This window comes from Psittacula echo (assembly GCF_963264785.1).
Source record: "Psittacula echo genome assembly, chromosome: 2".
Taxonomy (NCBI): domain Eukaryota; kingdom Metazoa; phylum Chordata; class Aves; order Psittaciformes; family Psittacidae; genus Psittacula; species Psittacula echo.
This window is the reverse complement of record NC_137737.1, coordinates 39,687,983-39,708,382: the sequence shown is the minus strand read 5'-3', so window position 1 is coordinate 39,708,382 and position 20,400 is coordinate 39,687,983. Positions and strand designations below refer to the sequence as shown.

Here is a 20,400-nt window from a genome sequence, read left to right as displayed (position 1 = left end):
AGCTACAAATCCTGAAGGGCATATACTTTCCATACATCCTGTTACACACCTGTCAGCACTGTGGGGATTTCTTAGACACCCTAGTGTATCACAAACAACAACAGATGTCTTTATGTGTGCAATTCAGTTGTGTTGAGTGTCTGGGCAGTTAAAGAACAATATAGTACATCTATTATAATTGGAATTTAGATACCTGACACATCTTCAGTACACACACCTATGTGTACATGACATTTAATCTGAGTCTTAACCTGGAGCTGAATCCCACTGTAAATATTTCAAGTCTTAGATAAGTCTGATAAAATTTAGATTTGCTTCAGCTAGAGATTCATTATGCACATTAAGGTGGTTTTATTTATCTCTCCCCTTCCCTCAGTTGTATTTTTCATTCAGATACCTAAAAAAATGCAGCACATAAATATTAAGGGCTCTCCTCAAGCAAAGAAACATTTACTAAAATAGGAAAATGGAGAAATGAATCTTTGCTTTCTCCATTTCACTGACATATTCCTTCTCCACTTGAAGAGCTAGTTTGTTTTTCCCTATGTTCAGTGAAGATTATGCAGCCTCAGCCAACAACCTCCATCATTTTTAACTGAGGACAACTTCCATGATTATTGTTGACACAACATTTGTTTGTATTCTGGATGGCTGGAAGTTTCCAGAGACCACATCCATTTCTTCAATCTCTTCTCCTTGTGTGAGGACCTGAGGTGATCCGACTTACAAGCATAAACTGAGTATGGTCTTTCTGCACTCTGGAATTCTTTATACATTTTGGCAGTTAACAGTCTTTCTACACTTGTTTATTAACTTTGCTTATCCTACCACTAAACAACAATCCAGGCACATACTGTAGTAGTTACTTAGGTATCTTGTGAAAGCTACAGCATCATTCTATTTAGAGGAATATTCAGTTCAAAAGTATAACAAAATTAATCACAAAATGAAAATGAGGCTGTGCAGTGAATTGCCTCACATCTGCCTTGCTATAAAGTACAAAATATAAACTGAGCTTTCAGATAAAATTTACAAATATCTCATAAAAAAAATGTTTTGCTTTGTCTAATATATACCTATCCTGAAAATGTAAGCATTTTAACCAGGAAAGTAAAATACAGTTCAAAGGGAATATTGATAAATCTGTGCTGAAAAAACACTTAAAGTTCAGCTTGTTTCCTGTGGTTCGAAATGGAGGGAAGAGAGCACACACATATGCCTGCAGTCTTAACCACACATGCAAATTTTGTTCCAGGATGTCTAGAAAACTCAAGTGTTTGACAAAGATGTACTGCACTAAAGGTAAAATAGGACTAGATATTGTGAAATATAACTCTTTTTTTCAGATCAAGTTTGCTGTTGCAAGATTTAACTTAATAGAAAAAACACTAGATATTTCTAAGAATGCTCTGTACTGAATCATTATTTCTCTGCTTTTAGATGTGTGCGAAAAAAACGATAATTACACTCAAGTAAGAGTAATTTGTTAGCCAATTCTTGGAATGCAAAGTAAGGTTACAGCTTTCATGTTCTTAGTTCACCTAGGCAGAGGCAGGCTCTGTGTGTGGAATATCTAACACATAGGGAAAGGTCTGAGCTAATAACACCAGCATCACTGATGGTTTTGGAAAAGCTTAGATCTGGTAAAAGTCTTCTTAATTACTTCTTCTAATAGGGAGAAAATTAAAGAGCAAGGCTCCTTAATAAGGCTGTAGTTTCTATAGTATCAGGAATTCCTCTTGCAATTTTAGGAACAATTTGCTTTGGTTAGAAAAGCTATTCTCATATCCCAGCTACCCATTGCCAAAGGAATCACCAGTTCATACTATGAATGTAGACATAAATACCTCACATGCTGCTTAGAGACTCGCTTCAAGCTACCAGCATCGAAAATTAATTTCTGCTGACATGATACTTACTTGGATGTCTGCTCTGTGACACCTTTCTCAGAAACCAGTCTGTGGAGACTCAAGAGCTAAGGAAAGTTTTAGAGATGTTAAACTGTTTTGTGAGAGTTTCACAAAACAGGTGCTCACAGTGTCCTAACTCCAAGAAACTTAGATGACATTAATCACGTTTTGTTGTCCAGTTTCTAGAATCATAATCTGTTATGGGCCCAATCCAGGCTCTGCTCTAACAGTGATTACACTGTCTTGGAATTTAGCTGGAGAAAGCTTCATAGAATCAGAAAGTACAACGTGCAAATCCAGGCTATATATTTTGTTTTATTCACTGACAATAAGGGTAATTCTTTTCATAGCATCTGGACAATATATAGAAAAGTTGAATTCAAGTCACCTGCATGCATGACTACTATTAACTTTACGTCCAGCTACCAAACCAATCTACATATTCCACAGTATTTCCACTATTTTCCTGAAATGCACATGTGTAGCCAGGAGCAGGACAATGCATTCTTCAGCTTACCTTGAAAAAAACATCACTTGCAGTCTGGGAAAGGAAAACCACAGAGATACAAAAAGCCGTGGCAGGAAGACAAGCCAAGCAGTCCCTGTCTCCTGAAGAGAACATGAGAAATGAGCATCGGGAGCGACCACACACAAACATTCAAGAAGGAGGAGAAGTCTGGTACAGTGGGCTATTTCCCAAAGCATGACACCGTACTGATAACAAGCACACTACTAACTTCCAACACTTGCTTAGCTGCTGTGCTTCCTCACCAGAAATAAATGGAAAGTGCTTTTGTGTCTGCCTGGTGCTGGCATTGCATGCAGGGAGAGCTGGAAGTAAAGCAGTGAAAGATAGAACCCAGCCAGAATGGGCCAGGGAAGACCATACAAGAGGTGGTGCTCAATGCCACAAAGGAGAAATAGCAAGTCCCGGGGCCACACTGGGATCACCCTGGGAGTCCAGTACCTTGTATCATGATATGTTTTGTATTTGTGATGAAAACAGTGTTGATACCGTAGGGAAGTTTTAGTAATTGCCAAGCAGTGTTCACACAGCACCAAGGGCTTTTCTGCTTTTCATGCTGTTCCACCAGTGAGCTGGCTGGGGCACAAAAAGTTGGAAAGTGTCACAGCCAGGATAGCTGACCTCAAATGAACAAAGGGACATCCTATACCATATGTCATGCTCAGCAAAAAACTAGGGGAAGAAGTGATATAGGTATGGATCTACTCACACAAATACTAATTTTGTGTCTTTGGATTTGGGGGTCAGGCGTAGCACTGTATGACTGCTATTGGGAGCCCAATCAAGTATCTTTACCTAGCAGACATAGCAGGTAAGATTAATAGTAGTTTCAGGATACCTATGTTTCACTCTGTACTGTAGGACAGATATGACTTTCCTATAATCCCTGAAACATAGCTGCTAGCCCCAGGCAGGTGTGTCAGATGTCTTACGTGACTGCAATGGAGCTAAACAATCACAGTTAAGCAAATGAATTGCATCGTGAGTGACTGGCAATGAAATGCAATGTTAATTGAGTTACACAGATTAACATAATCTGTCTCCACATATGAGTGAGGAGCTCAAGTCACTACTACTACTACCAAGTGACACAGCAGAGTACTGAAAATGTATCAATATCAACCCAGTGCTCAAAAATGGCAAAGCAAATAAGACTTTAGCATTTATCACAAAACAGAGCAAAGAGAAAAACAATAATTCTGTTACAGTATTATTCCACTGTTCACTCAGTTCCTAAATACCCTACACAAACCTGATTTTATAATCCCAAAAGATTATAGTAGTCAGAGAAAGGAAAACATATGGAATAGTTTCTATATAAGAAGTAAGCTGGAACTCCTTGAGTGTGTAATGTTGCTTAAGGACAGTCTCATAGAGACCAATATGGCAAAGGTGGGTTTGTCTGTTGCTCATCACCATTTTCAGTAAAAGATATTATCAAATAGGAGACTGCGAAAACAGAATTGCTTTCTCAGCAAGTGGCAGACCTACACAACTGCTGCCAAAAACCAGGAGGAGGCTAGACTTTTGAATGTGTCCCCACTGAAACCAGGCTCTGTATACAGAAGGCAAATAGATCAACGTTTACTACATATGCAAAACCACATTTGTTTCATAAGGTCTCCTAAAAAGGAAATATTAGGAACATTAGGAAGAAGCATCATATATGCCTGTCCTCTTTTGGTTCTTGCTCAGCGTCTTGGAGACAAGATAAGTGAAATGGACCTTGATGTGATCTCCTATAAATATTCCTCTCTTCTTAAAGACACATGTGACACTTCAATGAATTTCTTTTAACTTGTTGGAAATAGCACCTGTCTGCTCTACAAAACTGAAGTCAACAGCCACCAGTTCTTTTGTCACTGGGAATAACTTTCCTCCCTTGTAGCCTGCTAATCTGATTAGGCAGCCCTTGGCAGCTGTTGCATTCCCAGATAAGTGGTATGGAGACATGAGCAGAAACTCTGATGCAGGTATCATCCATTTTTATAGCCAGTAACAATACTTCAGGAAAGAAGAGAGGAAAGGAGATAAAGGACAAGCAAATCTGGAGATCATGTAAGTTACTGTCAAATCCATGAAGTCTCTTTCGTAAAAAAATATACATATCAAATATGACTCATGCCAATGTTCTCACATTTTGTAGGCATAGTCAGTGAGTATCTTAATCTACAAACATTCTTGAGGGGATCATGTAACTCCTGGATTGATGTGGGTACAGGCAGCCCCTTACACAGGGCAGAGTCTAACTTGAGAATCTGGCCACGCCGCAGAGACACAGCAAAAAACATAAACAGTACTGTTAGAACAGAACTATCTTTGTCTCTTCCTTCACACAATTCCTTTGCAGGACATGAGCAAACCCCAATGTTCCTCCATACATTGCTATTCATAAAGTGAAGAGTTGATAGGCACCAGCCTAAACTGTTTGTTGTTCTTTCCTCACAGAATTTTAACTGGCTCTCAGTGGTTTTTCCAGTTCAGTATCATTGCTGCTAAGCAGCATCATGAGGACAGTCTGCAGCATTCTTTCAGACTAAAGAAAATGACAATGCTTTCAAATTTTTCTTTTCTAGTTGTCCAGCACTTGCTTTCAGCCATTAAGTATTACTGCAAGTTTGTCCAGAAGAAAAAAAAAAGCTAGATTTTCAAAGAGTTCACATAGAGTCAAGGAACAATACTTCTGAACAGTGAGTCTCTGTCATAGATAGGAACATTTAATAATGTTATTCTATTTAGTCCTTGCACTACATCCATTGCCTTAGCACTTTATGTGCAGAAACAACAACCATGGACCTCTTCAGTATACTTTTATTACAAAATGATATTGCTTATAAGACTCAGAAGTATCTCCCTTGCTGAGTGCATTACAATGAATTCTGTTGGAGTTTTTTGTTGCCTTTTTTTTTTTTTTTTTTCTTGGTTTTGTTTTGGTTAAAAAAAAAAAAGACTTTAAAAAGTAATTGTATCAGATTTTCATTTTCCTTTTTTTATGTGGTTTATTCAGTTTGCTGAATACCAATTGGAGATTAGTATCTCAGAAAAATTTCCAAGCTCTTCAAATTGTGGGGAAATAAAACAACACTGACTAACCAAACTTAATTTGGGTGAAGAGAAGGGGAGGAACACATTATGATAATTACTATCCAGTGTGGTATTTTGAGTATCTAAAATGAAGAAAACATGTAGAGAAATATGCATCAGTATCTATTCTGTGTTTTTATGTTATGAGAATAGACCTCAAAATTTACAAATCTCTCTCTTAAAGAGAAAACCTTTCAACTTCTTTCACAAATATTCTCTCTAGATGGAGAAAAGAAAGGAGCAGATCTCTGTTTTTCATCTTCAGAAACTTTAAAAATTTTGAGCAATGGATATAAGTGTTTCACTTATGGTTAAACTCTTCTTTGTCTCTGCATATAAGCAGGAAAGTCTAGGAGTCCAGATTTTTACAGTTGATCATCATGGTCATTCTAACTGTCTCTAAGTTGATAAAGTTACATCGCAGAGCACTTTTCACAGCCTCCAACATGCATTTTGTCACTGTTCAGAACAGTTCTGTAGGCAGGAATAAATTTCATACTCTGCTTTCTTAAAGCATGTTTCAAGCAATGATCTGAACAGATATCACTGTAAAGAGTAGCTGCATGTTGAAATACTCAGTGGCTAACATCAACCTCTTATCTAGAACAAGTGAAAATTGCTGATATAGAAAAGATGGTTCTTTATAAGATTCACTATAAATTCATCACTCTAAGAATGAATTTAGACCATTATCTCAAAGTGTTCTGAATCTACAAAGTTCAGAATTACATCTTAGATGAGCTACACCAAGAAACACATCTCTGGTGGATTTTTCCTGAAATTTTAATGGCTTTTTCATTATATACTTCATAAAAGTATTTTGGAACATCCTTTGCTATTAAGACCAAAGTTTTAAAATTCCTAACATAACCACAGGGACCTTCACCTGCCAGTAAGGAGCAGAGTCTGAAAACATCAAAAATAAAGAACTGGAAATCTCAGCTAGTGTGTCTTTTGGTGTACTATGCATATAAAGCTGAACTTTAAAATGCCAATCTCATTTGCAATAAATTTCCATGACTGTTTTGACAAAAGAAGGAAGCCAATATTATGTACTGTAACTGGCGACTTATAAGAGATCTATCTGGAAAATTTTGGCCATACCTTTCCTGCTTATCTTGTGCACAAGTACAATGTAATTTCTTGGGTTTGATGCAGTCTCATCAGTGTTATTTCCCAGTGCCTGAGCAGTGCTTAATGATATCCTAAAAGGCAAACTACTCTTTAGCAGCAGTAACAAAACAAAGAAGCACACATAAATTAATTACCCAGTAGTCCTTGACATTAGAAATATTAACTTTGTTTTATTCATCAGAAATACCGAGAAGTGGGATGAAACGACTTGCTGCAGCCATGCAGAAAATTTGTAGTAGGCGCAGGAATAAAATGCATCTCCTAAATTTCACTTTGAGGGCTTAAATTTCAGTACCTCTGGTGATAAATGTGGAAAGAGGAAAGATATCTATAGAATCATAGAATAGTTAGGGTTGGAAAGGACCTTAAGATCATCTAGTTCCAACCCCCCTGCCATGGGCAGGGACACCCCACACTAAACCATGCCATCCAAGGCCTCATCTCTGATCATCCTCGTGGCCCTCCTCTGGACTTGTTCCAACAGTTTCATGTCCTTTTCATGTTGAGGACACCAGAACTGCACACAATACTCCAAGTGAGGTCTCATGAGAGCAGAGTAGAGGGGCAGGATCACCTCCTTCGACCTCCTGCTGGTACACTCCTTTTGATGCAGACCAGGATACAGTTGGCTTTCTGGGCTGCGAGCGCACACTACTGGCTCATGTTAATTTTTTCATCGACCAACACCCCCAAGTCCTTCTCTGCAGCGCTGCTCTGAATCTCTTCTCTGCCCAACCTGGAGCTGTGCCTGGGATTGCTCCAACCCAGGTGCAGGACCTTGCACTGGGCATGGTTAAACTTCATAAGGTTGGCATCAGCCCACCTCACAAGCGTGTCAAGGTCCCTCTGGATGGCATCCCTTCCCTCCAGCGTATCAACCGAACCACACAGCTTGGTGTCATTGGCAAACGTGCTGAGGGCGCACTCAATCCCACTGTCCATGTCACCGACAAAGATGTTGAACCAGACCGGTCCCAACACCGATCCCTGAAGGACACCACTCGTTACCAGTCTCCAACCGGACATCGAGCCATTGACCACAACTATTTGCGTGCGGCCATCCAGCCAGCTCTTTACCCACTGAGTGGTACACTCATCAAATTGATGTCTCTCCCATTTAGAGACAAGGATGTCATGTGGGACAGTGCCGAACGCTTTGCACAAGTCCAGGTAGATGACATCAACTGCTCTGACCCTGTCCATCAGTTTCGTAGCCCCATCATAGAAGGCCACCAAATTGGTCAGGCAGGATTTCCCCTTAGTGAAGCCATGCTGGCTGTCACCAACCACTTTGTTGTTTTTCACGTGCCTTAGCATGCCTTCCAGGAGAATCTGCTCCAAGATTTTGCCAGGCACAGAGGTGAGACTGACTGGTCTGTAATTCCCTGGGTCACCCATTTTCCCCTTCTTGAAAATGGGGGTTATATTTCCCTTTTTCCAGTCGTCAGGAACTTCACCTGACTGCCATGATTTTTCAAATATGATGGCCAGTGTCTTAGCAACTTCATTCGCCAGCTCCTTCAGGACCCACGGATGGATTTCATCAGGTCCCATGGACTTGTGTATGTTTAGGGGGGGTTTTATCCTGTTCTGTCAGAGTTTTTCTTCCATCATTTTTGTCCAAGTAAGTATTAGTAATGAGCAACATCAATGTTTTCAAGAGCAGCTCTTGCCTTTTGGTTATTAGGATCCAGCCCCATCAGACTTTATTGTTTTTTGGCACATATTTTCTGAGTCGTTTTTCCCTTATGCAGTAAGCGAGGATAGTGCAAATATTTGCACCAATACTGGCACCACACCACATGGGAAGAAGATGGTTATCGTGCCTAAAGTGTATCAGTAGGAATTTCTACTTGCCAAAAAACATTAAAGCCTGCTGGTTTTATTACAATCTATCTACGCTGGCTCTATCCCACTCAGTTCTTTCTTTTACAGTAACCATATTTTGCAACTATTAATAAACAAATCCCACTGAATTAAACAAGATACTATCTAATTATACATGGCTGGACAGGAAGTCTTACAGATGCATAAGTTCTGACTTAGTACTCAAATAATTACTTCATAAAATATTTTTACTAGAATTTCAGAAAGCTTTTTAGAAGCATGTTAATTTCAACATTTCTTTAGCAAGACATGTATTCTATTTCTGTTCTGAAGGAGAGACAAAGGAATGAAAGCAATGCTTCTATTCATTCTTTACAGACTTACTGACAGTTTACCCACAGCAGGAACATACCTGTTGGAGGCAATGCCGTGGGCTCTGCTGGTAAAAACTCCTGGGATGGTAAGCACTCTCTGGAAAATGTGAGGTCATCAAGTGCTATGCCATCTTTGGGACCTGTTCCAGCTATCCCTTCAAAGACAACTTGGAAATCTTCATCTTTATCTCCAGCCAGGATCAATGCCTTGTGCTGCCAGAAATTACCCTGGTTTCCAGTAAGATTAAGGAGAACTTTTTCATGTTTTGCCACAGTCCTCTGGTAGACAATCAATGATCCAATGTGAGCTCCATACATATGGTAATAGAAGAGTATCTGTAAGCAGGAACAATAGCATCAAGTACATAACAGGTGACTTCAGACACATTCTGCTGTTGCGTTCACCCTAATTAAATCAAGTGACATTAGTAGCGTTCAAAATAGCCCTTAATTTGATGGATTAAAAAACTATTTCATTGAGACACCACAAGACTTACGAGTGACAATTTTTGAAGTAAGCCAAACTTTGAAGCCAGCATTACAATACCGTGACAGATGATATTTCATCTCTTTGAATACCCCTTCCATATAAATGGAAAAAAAGAAAATACTTCATAAGGAAACAGAGAAATAGAGCAGTGTCATTTGCAATATCATAGAATCACAGAATGGTTTGGGTTTAAAGGGACCTTAAAAATCATCTCATTCCAATCCCCTTCCATTGGCAGGGAGACCTTCCACTAGATCAGGTTGTTCAGTTTACTGAACACTTTTCTGTTTATAAACGTGTTTGTGCTAGATTATGGAGTGTGTAAATAGAAAATAATCTTCTCTCATCTAACATGGGAGCAAAACCTCTACATGGACTACAGAAACACAAAACAATAGCTAAAATAAGACATAAGAGGACCTTGGGTTAGAAACAGTGATTTATTTAGTAAAAATAGGTAAAACAAATTATCAAATATAAAATAAGGTCAAGTACAACTTAAAAAAACACTGTGAAGACTAGCCAACATTAAGCATCTCAGTTATTTTCAGTTCAAGATCAACAAAGGAATAGTTGCATTTAATCAAATTAATAATCTATTTCAGTATCATGTTTCTGACAAAGATCAGAATATTTCCAAGAATGATGTAGGTCCTTGAAAGAAGACAATTCATGCTTAGTATGCAAGGAGCTATCTATAGCTCAAATTTCTTCCTTGTCTAACGCATAGCAAAAGCATTAAAGAATGAAAACCCTATCTTATTTATTATTGCTATAAAAACATAATGGTAAATATTATTATACCCATGTAAATGTAAAAGTCATGTCCTTTTATGTTATCTGAAGCTGTAGAATTTCATAGATTTTCACAGATTTTTTTTTTTTTTTTTTTCAGTAATGTCACCAAGGGCTTTGTGTTATAATTCTTGTGAAAGTTTTATTGTGTTAACTTTCAGTATGTCTTCTGTGCAGTGAAGTAGTCAAATGCAGTTTTTGTAAGTCAGTTTCTTGTATGGAAATAGTTCTATTCACCTTTCTGTTTCCTGTCCTGCAACTACTCTGCTTCTCTCAAAATTCTTCATTAAATGAGGTTTGTCTATCCAATATATGTGTATATCTTTATATAATAGTTTTTACCTTTTAAGGATTAATCTCTATTTCTTTTTTCTACTGCTGAATTTTGTTTGATTTTCTGACTGTCATTAAATTCTCAGCAGATATTTTAAGAGCTGCCCACCACACTGCTCCTGGTTGGCTACAGGTCTTTTCAAAACTATTAGGCTGTATTTCTTATGTTTGCCTTTTGCAATCATTGAACTCATTTCCCTCCCAACCTCCTGCCCCCAACATTACTTTCTGGATTTCACATTTATTTGAAATACCTGTATCTCAATTACACCAAACAATTTTAGATATTGGTATTACAATACTGGTCTTCTGTTCTATTTCATAATTTCTAGATATATCTTACAGCAATAATGCTATGTACAAAAAAAAAAAAAAAAAAAAAAAGCTATGTACAGATTTAATTTTAAGTGTTAAGTTTATCCACTTGAGCTAGCTACTTTATAGATGCATAAAGATGAACTTGCAAAATGAGCCCTCTGAGGACAAAAATATAATTTAAAATAATTACATATTCTACTTTATAGGCAGAAAGTCAATAAATTTTACATCTTCTGTAAATATAAAGATGGTAATATCATCTCTTAGGCAAGTTACTAGAACAGTATCTCCAAGCAATAGATGGAGTAAGAATTTCAGTAGTGGATATGCTTTAATGCTGGATAGCAAAGTGACTATTTTAGGGCCAGATCATTAGAAAGCTTTTGAGCTTATTTAACTGAGTAAATTTAGATAGCCAAACAACATTCATGTTGCCAAGTTAGGCAGATCATCATGTGTTAATAGCAAAATAATTAACAAAGTAATAGCCTAACCTCTTTATCCTAGATTCTAGGCTGACATGCAACTTCGACCACTCTGCATTTATTCACTCTTTCTTTCATATTTAATCACTCACAGAATGGTATAAAGTAGTTTTAATGATTATCTGATCAGTTAGGATGAGTATTTCATAAGACATATTCTAAATCAGACACCACATTTATTATTAACTTCATATGAATCTGTCAGAGTACTTATTTACTTGCAGAAATCATTCTTCTGCAACAAAATACATATTTTCTTATGATTTCAAGAAAATATGGTCAGGTCCTGACTCTTCTGTAACATGCTTGTATTTGTCTCAAGAAATATTTCAATGGTCATCTTTGTTCATTTTAGGAGTATTATCTTGGTCCAATGTAGAACTCAAATTCTGCATTTCTGCTAGTACCACACCCCCACATACCTTGCAGTTTTTATTCTTTCTGCTTAAGACAGGACTAGAAATTCTAGCTTTCTGTCCTGACAGCTGAAAAAATGAACTCTTTATAAAAATATAATGACCAGATGGCTCTTGCAATGTATGATCAGTAGCTGGTCCAGTGCCCATTTTTGTAGTACTGCTAGTTCTGAGGTTCCAGTCAAAATCATCGCTTTCATCTTGCTTCCATCCACAAAGATCAAACTCAAAATTGCAATGCCCAATAGATATACCTGAAAGACATATGAACAGATTTGTTTTCAAGAAGTTAATTAGGTACATATATTACAACCTTGTACTCAAATCCATAAAAAAAAAGCTTCAATATAAAAAATAAATGCATGTATCTTATTAAACAGAACATTTATAGTGTTCTAGGATATAATAGGTATAATAAAATAATACCTATTATATAATATCACAGACATATTAGGTATATATTTTATATATCTAAAAATAGACACAAGAAAACTGCATATACGTGAGGTAGGTCTCAGGCTCTCGTTATTGTGGTCAGAGTTCTTGGTATAAAAGTAACTAAATATAACAATCTATTTTAGATCAAGCTGAATGCCTCTTTAGAGTCTAATAAGCAGAGGTCAATTGGTACCCTCCATAGGACATCCAAGAAATCTGCAGAAAATTAGCCTCTTTTTGGAGGAAAAGGTTAAGGTCACGTGAAAATGATAACAAATGCCTGTATTGGGGGAACAGAAATCCTTTCAAATGATTTTATTGAGTATCATAAAGACACATACAGTTAAAATATAAATGTAGGTGTGCTAACTTTGACCTGAATCACACCCGTATCCTGGGCTGCATCAAAAGGAGCATGACCAGCAGGTCGAAGGAGGTGATCCTGGCCCTCTACGCTGCTCTTATGAGACCTCACTTGAAGTATTGTGTGCAGTTCTGGTGTCCTCAACATAAAAAGAACATGGAACTGTTGGAGCAATTCCAGAGGAGGGACACGAGGATGATCAGGGGACTGGAGCACCTCCTGTATGAAGACAGGCTGAGAAAGTTGGGGCTGTTCAGCCTGGAGAAGAAAAGGCTGCGTGGAGACCTCATAGCAGCCTTCCAGTGTCTGAAGGGGGCCTACAAGGATGCTGGGGAGGGACTATTCATTAGGGACTGTAGTGACAGGACAAGGGGTAGTGGGTTCAAGCTTAAACAAGTGAAGTTCAGATAGGATGTAAGGAGGAAGTTCTTTACTGTAAAGGTGGCTAGGCACTGGAATAAGTTGCCCAAGGAAGTTATGAATGCTCCATCCTTGGCAGTGTTCCAGGCCAGGTTGGACAAAGCCTTAGGTGACATGGTTTAGTGTGAGGGGTCCCTGTCCATGGCAGGGGGGTTGGAACTAGCTGATCTTAAGGTCCTTTCCAGCCCTAACTATTCTATGATTCTATGAACCTATGCAGCCTGCTTAGAAGCTTGAGTTACAACAGATGACTGTGCACTAGCTTATTGTCGTGGTTTAAGCCCCGGCTGTAAATTAGAACCACGCAGTCTACTTCCCCCCCACACACCCCAGAGGGATGGGGAGGAGAATCGAAAGAATGTAACTCCCACGGGTTGAGATAAGAACAGTCCAGTAACTCAGGTATAACACAAATCACTACTGCTGCCACCAATAATAATAATGATAAGAGAAATAACAAGGCAAGAGAATATGATACCGCTCGCCGGAAAAGAGCCCGACCGAAAAGAGGACGTGCCCTTCCAGGAACTCTCAGTTCTACATCCTGGGCATGACGTGCTGTGGTATGGAATACCTCTTTGGTTAGTTTGGGTCAGGTGTCCTGTCCCTGCTTCCTCCCGGCTTCTCCTCCTCCCTGGCAGAGCATGAGACTCACAAAGTCCTTGGTCAGGGTAAACATTCTGACCAGCAACTGAAAACATCACCTTTATCAATATTTTTCCCAGGCCGAAAGTCAAAACCACAGTGCTGCACCAGCAGAAAAAATGACTGCTACTGCTAAACCAGGACACTTATTTAATCTTAGGTAGTAGGCTCTTCTGTGAAGGACTACGAACTCTTAGTGCAGAGCAAAAGCAAAGGTAATGCTTTTGTCTTTGAAGCAGTGACAAGGGCCTGGTGAGTTAGTCTACTTTATGAAAGTTTACTAATTTAAGAAAAACAGTTATCATTAGGCATATTGATCACAAAAGGTCTAATGAATCTTTGTAATAAGTTAAGTAATCAAATCAAACAAAATTTAAACTATTTTAAGTCATTTCCAGCAACTGTGCCTAGATGAACAAGTACAGAGCTATAAGTGCAGATTCGTGCAGCAATACACTTGATGTTGAAAACCAGAATACATTTAGGGACGATAGCAAAGGAATAAGGACTGAAGTGCTACAGACTGATCCTGCAGGCTGAATGACCATTAATGGTTATAATCCATTTCATGCCCTCCTGGAGTTTGTCTTTTATTTTCTAATGAAAAAATCCTACTTCATATGCTTGAGCATACTCTACAATGCAAACTAAACTGTAATAAATAGGGATAACTGAGACGTTTGCTTCAGAAGCACACTTATGACCTAAACCAAAAATTAACCAAGCTTAGACAAAACCAAATGTCTACAAAGTAGAGCCATCTGCACTGGCATTAATCCATACTTCAAATTGGAATAACGCTACTGCCCCCACAGCCTTTTTCACAAAATTTAATTTACTAGATCTCATAAAATACCATTTCTGCTTCAGGGAGGCATCCATTCAATCCAACCAGAGCTGCCTCAGAGACCTTCCTCTTATACTCTGATAACTTCAAGCAGCATAAGGTAAACCCTGACAGTTTTTGAACAAAGCTGAAGGAGTGCTATCACCCAATGCCTCTCCAGCACTGTTGTGGGCTATTTTGTTTTCATATACTTGTAGTAAGAATATAGTATTGGTGACGTTATTGTTAAAGAAAACTCTGAGAGTGGTTCGAGACCATCTTAGAAACCTAAACATACACAAGTCCATGGGACCTGACGAAATCCATCCACGGGTCCTGAAGGAGCTGGCGAATGAAGTTGCTAAGCCACTGGCCATCATATTTGAAAAATCACAGCAGTCAGGTGAAGTTCCCAGTGACTGGAAAAAAGGAAATATAACCCCCATTTTCAAGAAGGGGAAAATGGGTGACCCAGGGAATTACAGACCAGTCAGTCTCACCTCTGTGCCTGGCAAAATCTTGGAGCAGATTCTCCTGGAAGGCATGCTAAGGCACATGAAAAACAACAAAGTGGTTGGTGACAGCCAGCATGGTTTCACTAAGGGGAAATCCTGCCTGACCAATTTGGTAGCCTTCTATGATGGGGCTATGGAACTGATGGACAGGGGTAGAGCAGTTGATGTCATCTACCTGGATTGTACAAAGCGTTCGACACTGTCCCACATGACATCCTTGTCTCTAAATGGGAGAGACATCAATTTGATGAGTGTACCACTCAGTGGGTAAAGAGCTGGCTGGATGGCCGCACACAAAGAGTTGTGGTCAATGGCTCGATGTCCGGTTGGAGACTGGTAACGAGTGGTGTCCTTCAGGGATCGGTGTTGGGACTGGTCTTGTTCAACATCTTTGTCGGTGACATGGACAGTGGGATTGAGTGCGCCCTCAGCAAGTTTGCAGACGACACCAAGCTGTGTGGTTCAGTTGATATGCTGGAGGGAAGGGATGCCATCCAGAGGGACCTCGACACACTTGTGAGGTGGGCTGATGCCAGCCTTATGAAGTTTAACCATGCCCAGTGCAAGGTCCTACACCTGGGTTGGAGCAATCCCAGGCACAGCTTCAGGTTGGGCAGAGAAGAGATTCAGAGCAGCGCTGCAGAGAAGGACTTGGGGGTGTTGGCCGATGAAAAAATGAACATGAGCTGGCTTCAGTGTGGGCTCGCAGCCCAGAAAGCCAACTGTATCCTGGTCTGCATCAAAAGGAGTGTGACCAGCAGGAGGTCGAAGGAGGTGATCCTGCCCCTCTACTCTGCTCTCATGAGACCTCACTTGGAGTATTGTGTGCAGTTCTGGTGTCCTCAACATAAAAAGGACATGGAACTGTTGGAACAAGTCCAGAGGAGGGCCATGAGGATGATCAGGGGACTGGAGCACCTCCCGTATGAAGACAGGCTGAGAAAGTTGGGGCTGTTCAGCCTGGAGAAAAAAAGGCTGCGTGGAGACCTCATAGCAGCCTTCCATTATCTGAGGGATGTCTACAAGGATGCTGGAGAAAGACTCTTCACTAAGGACTGTAGTGATAGGACAAGGGGCAATGGGTTAAAACTTAAAACAGGGAAGTTTAGATTGGATATAAGAAAGAAGTTCTTTACTGAGAGGGTGGTGAGGCACTGGAATGGGTTGCCCAGGGAAGTTGCGAGTGCTCCATCCCTGGTGGTGCTCAGGGCCAGGTTGGACAGAGCCTTGGGTGGCATGGTTTAGTGTGGGGTGTCCCTGCCCATGGCAGGAAGTTTGGAACTAGATGATCTTAAGGTCCTTTCCAACCCTGACTATTCTATGATTCTATCTAATGGGATAATTTCTGAGAACTTGACAAACCAATATATCTGTTAACATGTGTACTTCACTTATTTTATGGCACTGACATCATGCAACCAGCTGAAAAGAAGCATCAACAAAGTAAATTAAACCACGGCACAGATCTCTCAATAGTAATTTAACAGATTTATGAGGCATGGTTTATATCTCAGCAGAACTGGCTTTGTCTAGACACTGCTAATTAGACTTTGTGAATATCATCATGTGGTACAGTCCTATGGACATTCTGGAGTTTTGGGAATCTAACAGATTAGGGTCTAGTTTCTTTCAACATGGTACAGAAAGATTTCATTAACTCAGGCATGGTGACTTTTCATGCACATAGCAAACTGCGTTGACAGTTAAAACAAGTAATCCAAGAAGGCCTACTGTTGAAAGCTACTTTATAGATGTTTGGAAGCTGCACAGTTTTCAAGTTTCTTAAACACAATTGCTGTGCCTGGGGAAAACTGCCCTTTTTTTTGTTTCCTGTGCTTTAATCTATCATGCTTTTCGCTACTAAAGCTTTTGCCAGGCTTCCTAGTTTGAGGTTTTCAAGCTACTGCTCTATGGTTCAGGAGTGAGGAAACTTCTCTGATGGCTGCAAAGAATGAAAAAAACCTTCCACAAACACTGGAAACATGCTTTTCCTATCACTACATCCTCTTTGAAGGCAGCCTGCTTCACGATAAAGCTGGGAAAACAACAAGCACTTCCCTGTTAGGTATATTTTCAGCAAGTGCTGTATTATATATTTCTAGTTTATTAAATATATGACAGAGGAAGCACCAAGAAAAGAAACGAGCACATAGTGGAAATTTAAAGCAGCACAGTTATTTTAAAACTGAAAAAATAAAAGGGAAAAAAAAAGGGAAAACAAACAGTCTAATTCCTGACATTATTACTGAAAATGTTATCAAAGAAAGCTCTCCCAGACCTTACAAAGAAAGTCATAATTGGTCACTAAGCATTTTACAGCACAAGTGCACACTACAAAATGAAATAAATTTTTTGTCTGAGGCAAAATCCATGTTGATGTAGAAGTTTCATCCCAGTCATCCTGTGCTCTTAAAGCTCTGTAATACCTAATTGTAAAACTTTCTGTTAAAATACAGTCAGGTTTTTTCTTTCTTTTTTTTTATTACTTTTTACCTTTTTTAAGCTTATAAATAGCAATACAAAAAGCACTTTACAAGAAGGAATTTTCTTTGTGAGACTGTTTCAGTTCACCTCTTTTCTAGCAGGCAATCAAAATTAAATACTTCAGGTGGTTGCAAAACTAAATACCATCACCTTCTTTAAACCGTCTTGCCCCTAATGCTTTGGTCTGTATTGGCTAATGGTGTTTCATGGGAGATACATGCAACCCAGAAAACTCAAAAGGTCATGGGTAAACAATTTCTAAATATTTCAGAAAATAGCAGCCAAGATATGGCAATAGTTTTCAACAGAGTAATCCCAACCTGATACACTCCTTAGTTTTAGTTGCAGAAGATATAAACCAGTCGCCATATAGCTTAGTGAAATGCTATTCCTGGTTTGGAAATCACTGAGAAGTTTAACAGTATGAAAACAATTTGTAAAACACAGTCCACCGTTGCTGTGTACCTTAACTCCATAGGATGTTAGCATAACTTTGCTTTATATAATTTTGTTCACCGAGACTGTAATAAACCGTATTCATAATCTCAATAAAACTGAGGCAATAGTTCAGACAATACCAAACAATGTGGTTTTGATTGTGTGAGCATTTCTCACGATTGTGTAGGAAAAAGAGTTAGTACTATATATTGTGATCCATTTCCCCAGAATATATATTTGATATGGGTTCATTCTTTGAATCCAATACTACAGATGCTGTTTCGTGATATCTTGTAAAATCAAAACTGTACAGTATTTAGATTAAAATTATTTGCTACGAGACCTGACAATCCTTGAAATATCAAAGGAGGTAGGTCCCTCCTATCCCAAAGGTATTACACTTGAAGTATTTTTTCAGCCTTAATACATTCTTTTCATATGGAAAACAGATTTCAGTGCTGCTTTTAAAGAGAGATGCCTTCTGAGTTCCTTTAAGAAATTCACTAACAGCTTTTCAGCTTCTATCTTATGATTTAAAAGTAAATAATAATAATTTAAAGTCCTTAAAAGCCAAGGAATAGAATTCAATTATTATTTTCTTGTTTGCTGTCTTAGCTGATGAGCTTCAAAAGGTATTCAGGTAATAAAAATTCAGTTATTTATGATAATTATAATAAAAAATACCATACTTACTACAAATAGTAGGGCTCTCATCTGAGTTATCTGCACAGTCATCTACAAAATCACACAGATTATCTTTTGGGATGCAGTACTTGTTGGCACATGTGAATTCCTCTGATGTGCAAAGTCTGCCTGGGATGAGCAAAGGGGAACAATCTTCAAAAGTAATATCATCCACTGCCACGTCTCCCATGTAACTGACACCACGATTTGCTCTGAAAACAATCTAATAAAAATTACAGAGTTGTTACAGTGAGACACTATAAAGACTTAAAAGCTTACATATGCAACAATGAATAGAACAGAGACAGTGGCAGTCCTTGTAAATCTTGGAATATAAAGTAGTCACTTTTTACTGTCAAAGTACAGTCCTATGAAAGCTTATACTACTGCTTGTACATGTCTGTCACTATAGTTGCTGAATGTCCATCTTCTAACATTGACCAAGTACAAAAATAAAAAATAAGAAAGGAAAAGAAAATGAGCAACAGAAAGAGATACTGGTACCCACTTGTCCTGAATTAATAGCAAGGGTTCCACATACTCCTGCAAAGTAAGCATGAAAAAGGCTAGTCTGAGCCACCCATTAGTTATCACTCATCAGTTATTCTCGTGAATGTGAAAAAGAACATTAAAGTTTCATTAAAAAGCATCTAAGACAGAAGTACCACGGAATGTGATATATTTTTAAATATGTTCCTGTCTGTTTCTGTTTTCAGTTGTAAGGATACTGCTAAGCATGGCATACCCATGACTAAGCATCTCTAAGAGGCTTTGACATCATCTCATATTTCCAAGCAAACATCAGGCTCAAGGCTCTTTTTTCAAAAACCAGAGGTAGTACTACTATACACTAAGAAGAACGAAGTGGAATAGATTAATCTAAATTGAATTAAAAGATAAAAAGGATTCTCTGTCTTAAAAATGTATATCGATCTGAGATTGAAGGGGAGTAAGAAATCTCTAAAACCTTGCATTCAGCGCAGATAGCCAATCAGACAGCCATAAAGGTGAGTTTTGCTATTCAGAAAGAGAATATGTGTGTGGGACAAAAAAAAGGAAATAAGAGGTGAAGAATTCATAATATAAAAATACTTAAAGGCATTAGTTTAGGAATCACATAACATAAGAATACATACCTGAAAATCAGAACGAATTCCTAAGAACACTTCTGCTCTGTTCCACTGGGGACCTTGGCTGCCACTTTGAGTCCACAGTTTAGAAGTCCTGTTACTAGTTTTACAGAGTACCTAAAAAGGAAACAATTGTAGGTCACAAAAAAGTCCTCCCGTTACCAACACACTTCAGGTCCCTTCATTGTATACAAGAGTCTGAGAGTATCTTGTACCACCATTAAATATCATAGAATACCTGGAGTTGGAAGGGACCACTGAGTCCAACTCCCTGATACTCGCAGGACCACCAAAATCATACGACTAGGAGTATCATCCAGATGCTCCTTGACCTCTGACAGGTGCCCCACTTCAAGGGGAGCCTGTTCCAGTAACTGATCACCTTCTCAGTGAAGAACCTTTTCTTAATATCCAAGGGGATTTACCAGTGCCAGAGTATTCCAAGAAAAAAAAATATTTTAAGATTTTCTGAACTCCTCATAAGCATACTTAACCCAGAGCCTTACCTGGACTGACTTAACCTATTAATTTATCACAAGTGGTTAGCCACAGATAAAAATTACTCATTAATAGGTAGGGATCCATTTGTAAAACATGGAAACAGTACTAACAAGAGTTACTGAAAAATATATTAGTTCATGCATCCATTAGATTGCTCCATTCTGGGATAGATTTTATTGTTCTAATTCCTATGAAAAGTCTTTTCTTCTACAAATAAAAACCTTTTTTTTTTTTTTTTCTATCAAAGACCGGATTTCATCTGT

The 20,400-nt window shown here is 38.6% G+C and overlaps 1 protein-coding gene across 1 annotated transcript in view; it reads right to left on the bottom strand.

Moving 5' to 3' along the window:
* Positions 1 to 20,400, bottom strand: part of MALRD1 (MAM and LDL receptor class A domain containing 1) — a gene marked incomplete at both ends in the record, with an annotated part of 263,139 nt that overhangs the window by 133,815 nt on the left and 108,924 nt on the right. Inside the window, 4 exons of the mRNA XM_080609618.1 lie at positions 8,894 to 9,191; positions 11,699 to 11,946; positions 18,516 to 18,729; positions 19,643 to 19,753. Of these exons, the coding sequence (XP_080465744.1) occupies positions 8,894 to 9,191; positions 11,699 to 11,946; positions 18,516 to 18,729; positions 19,643 to 19,753 (871 nt within the window). The remainder of the gene's footprint in view (positions 1 to 8,893; positions 9,192 to 11,698; positions 11,947 to 18,515; positions 18,730 to 19,642; positions 19,754 to 20,400) is intronic.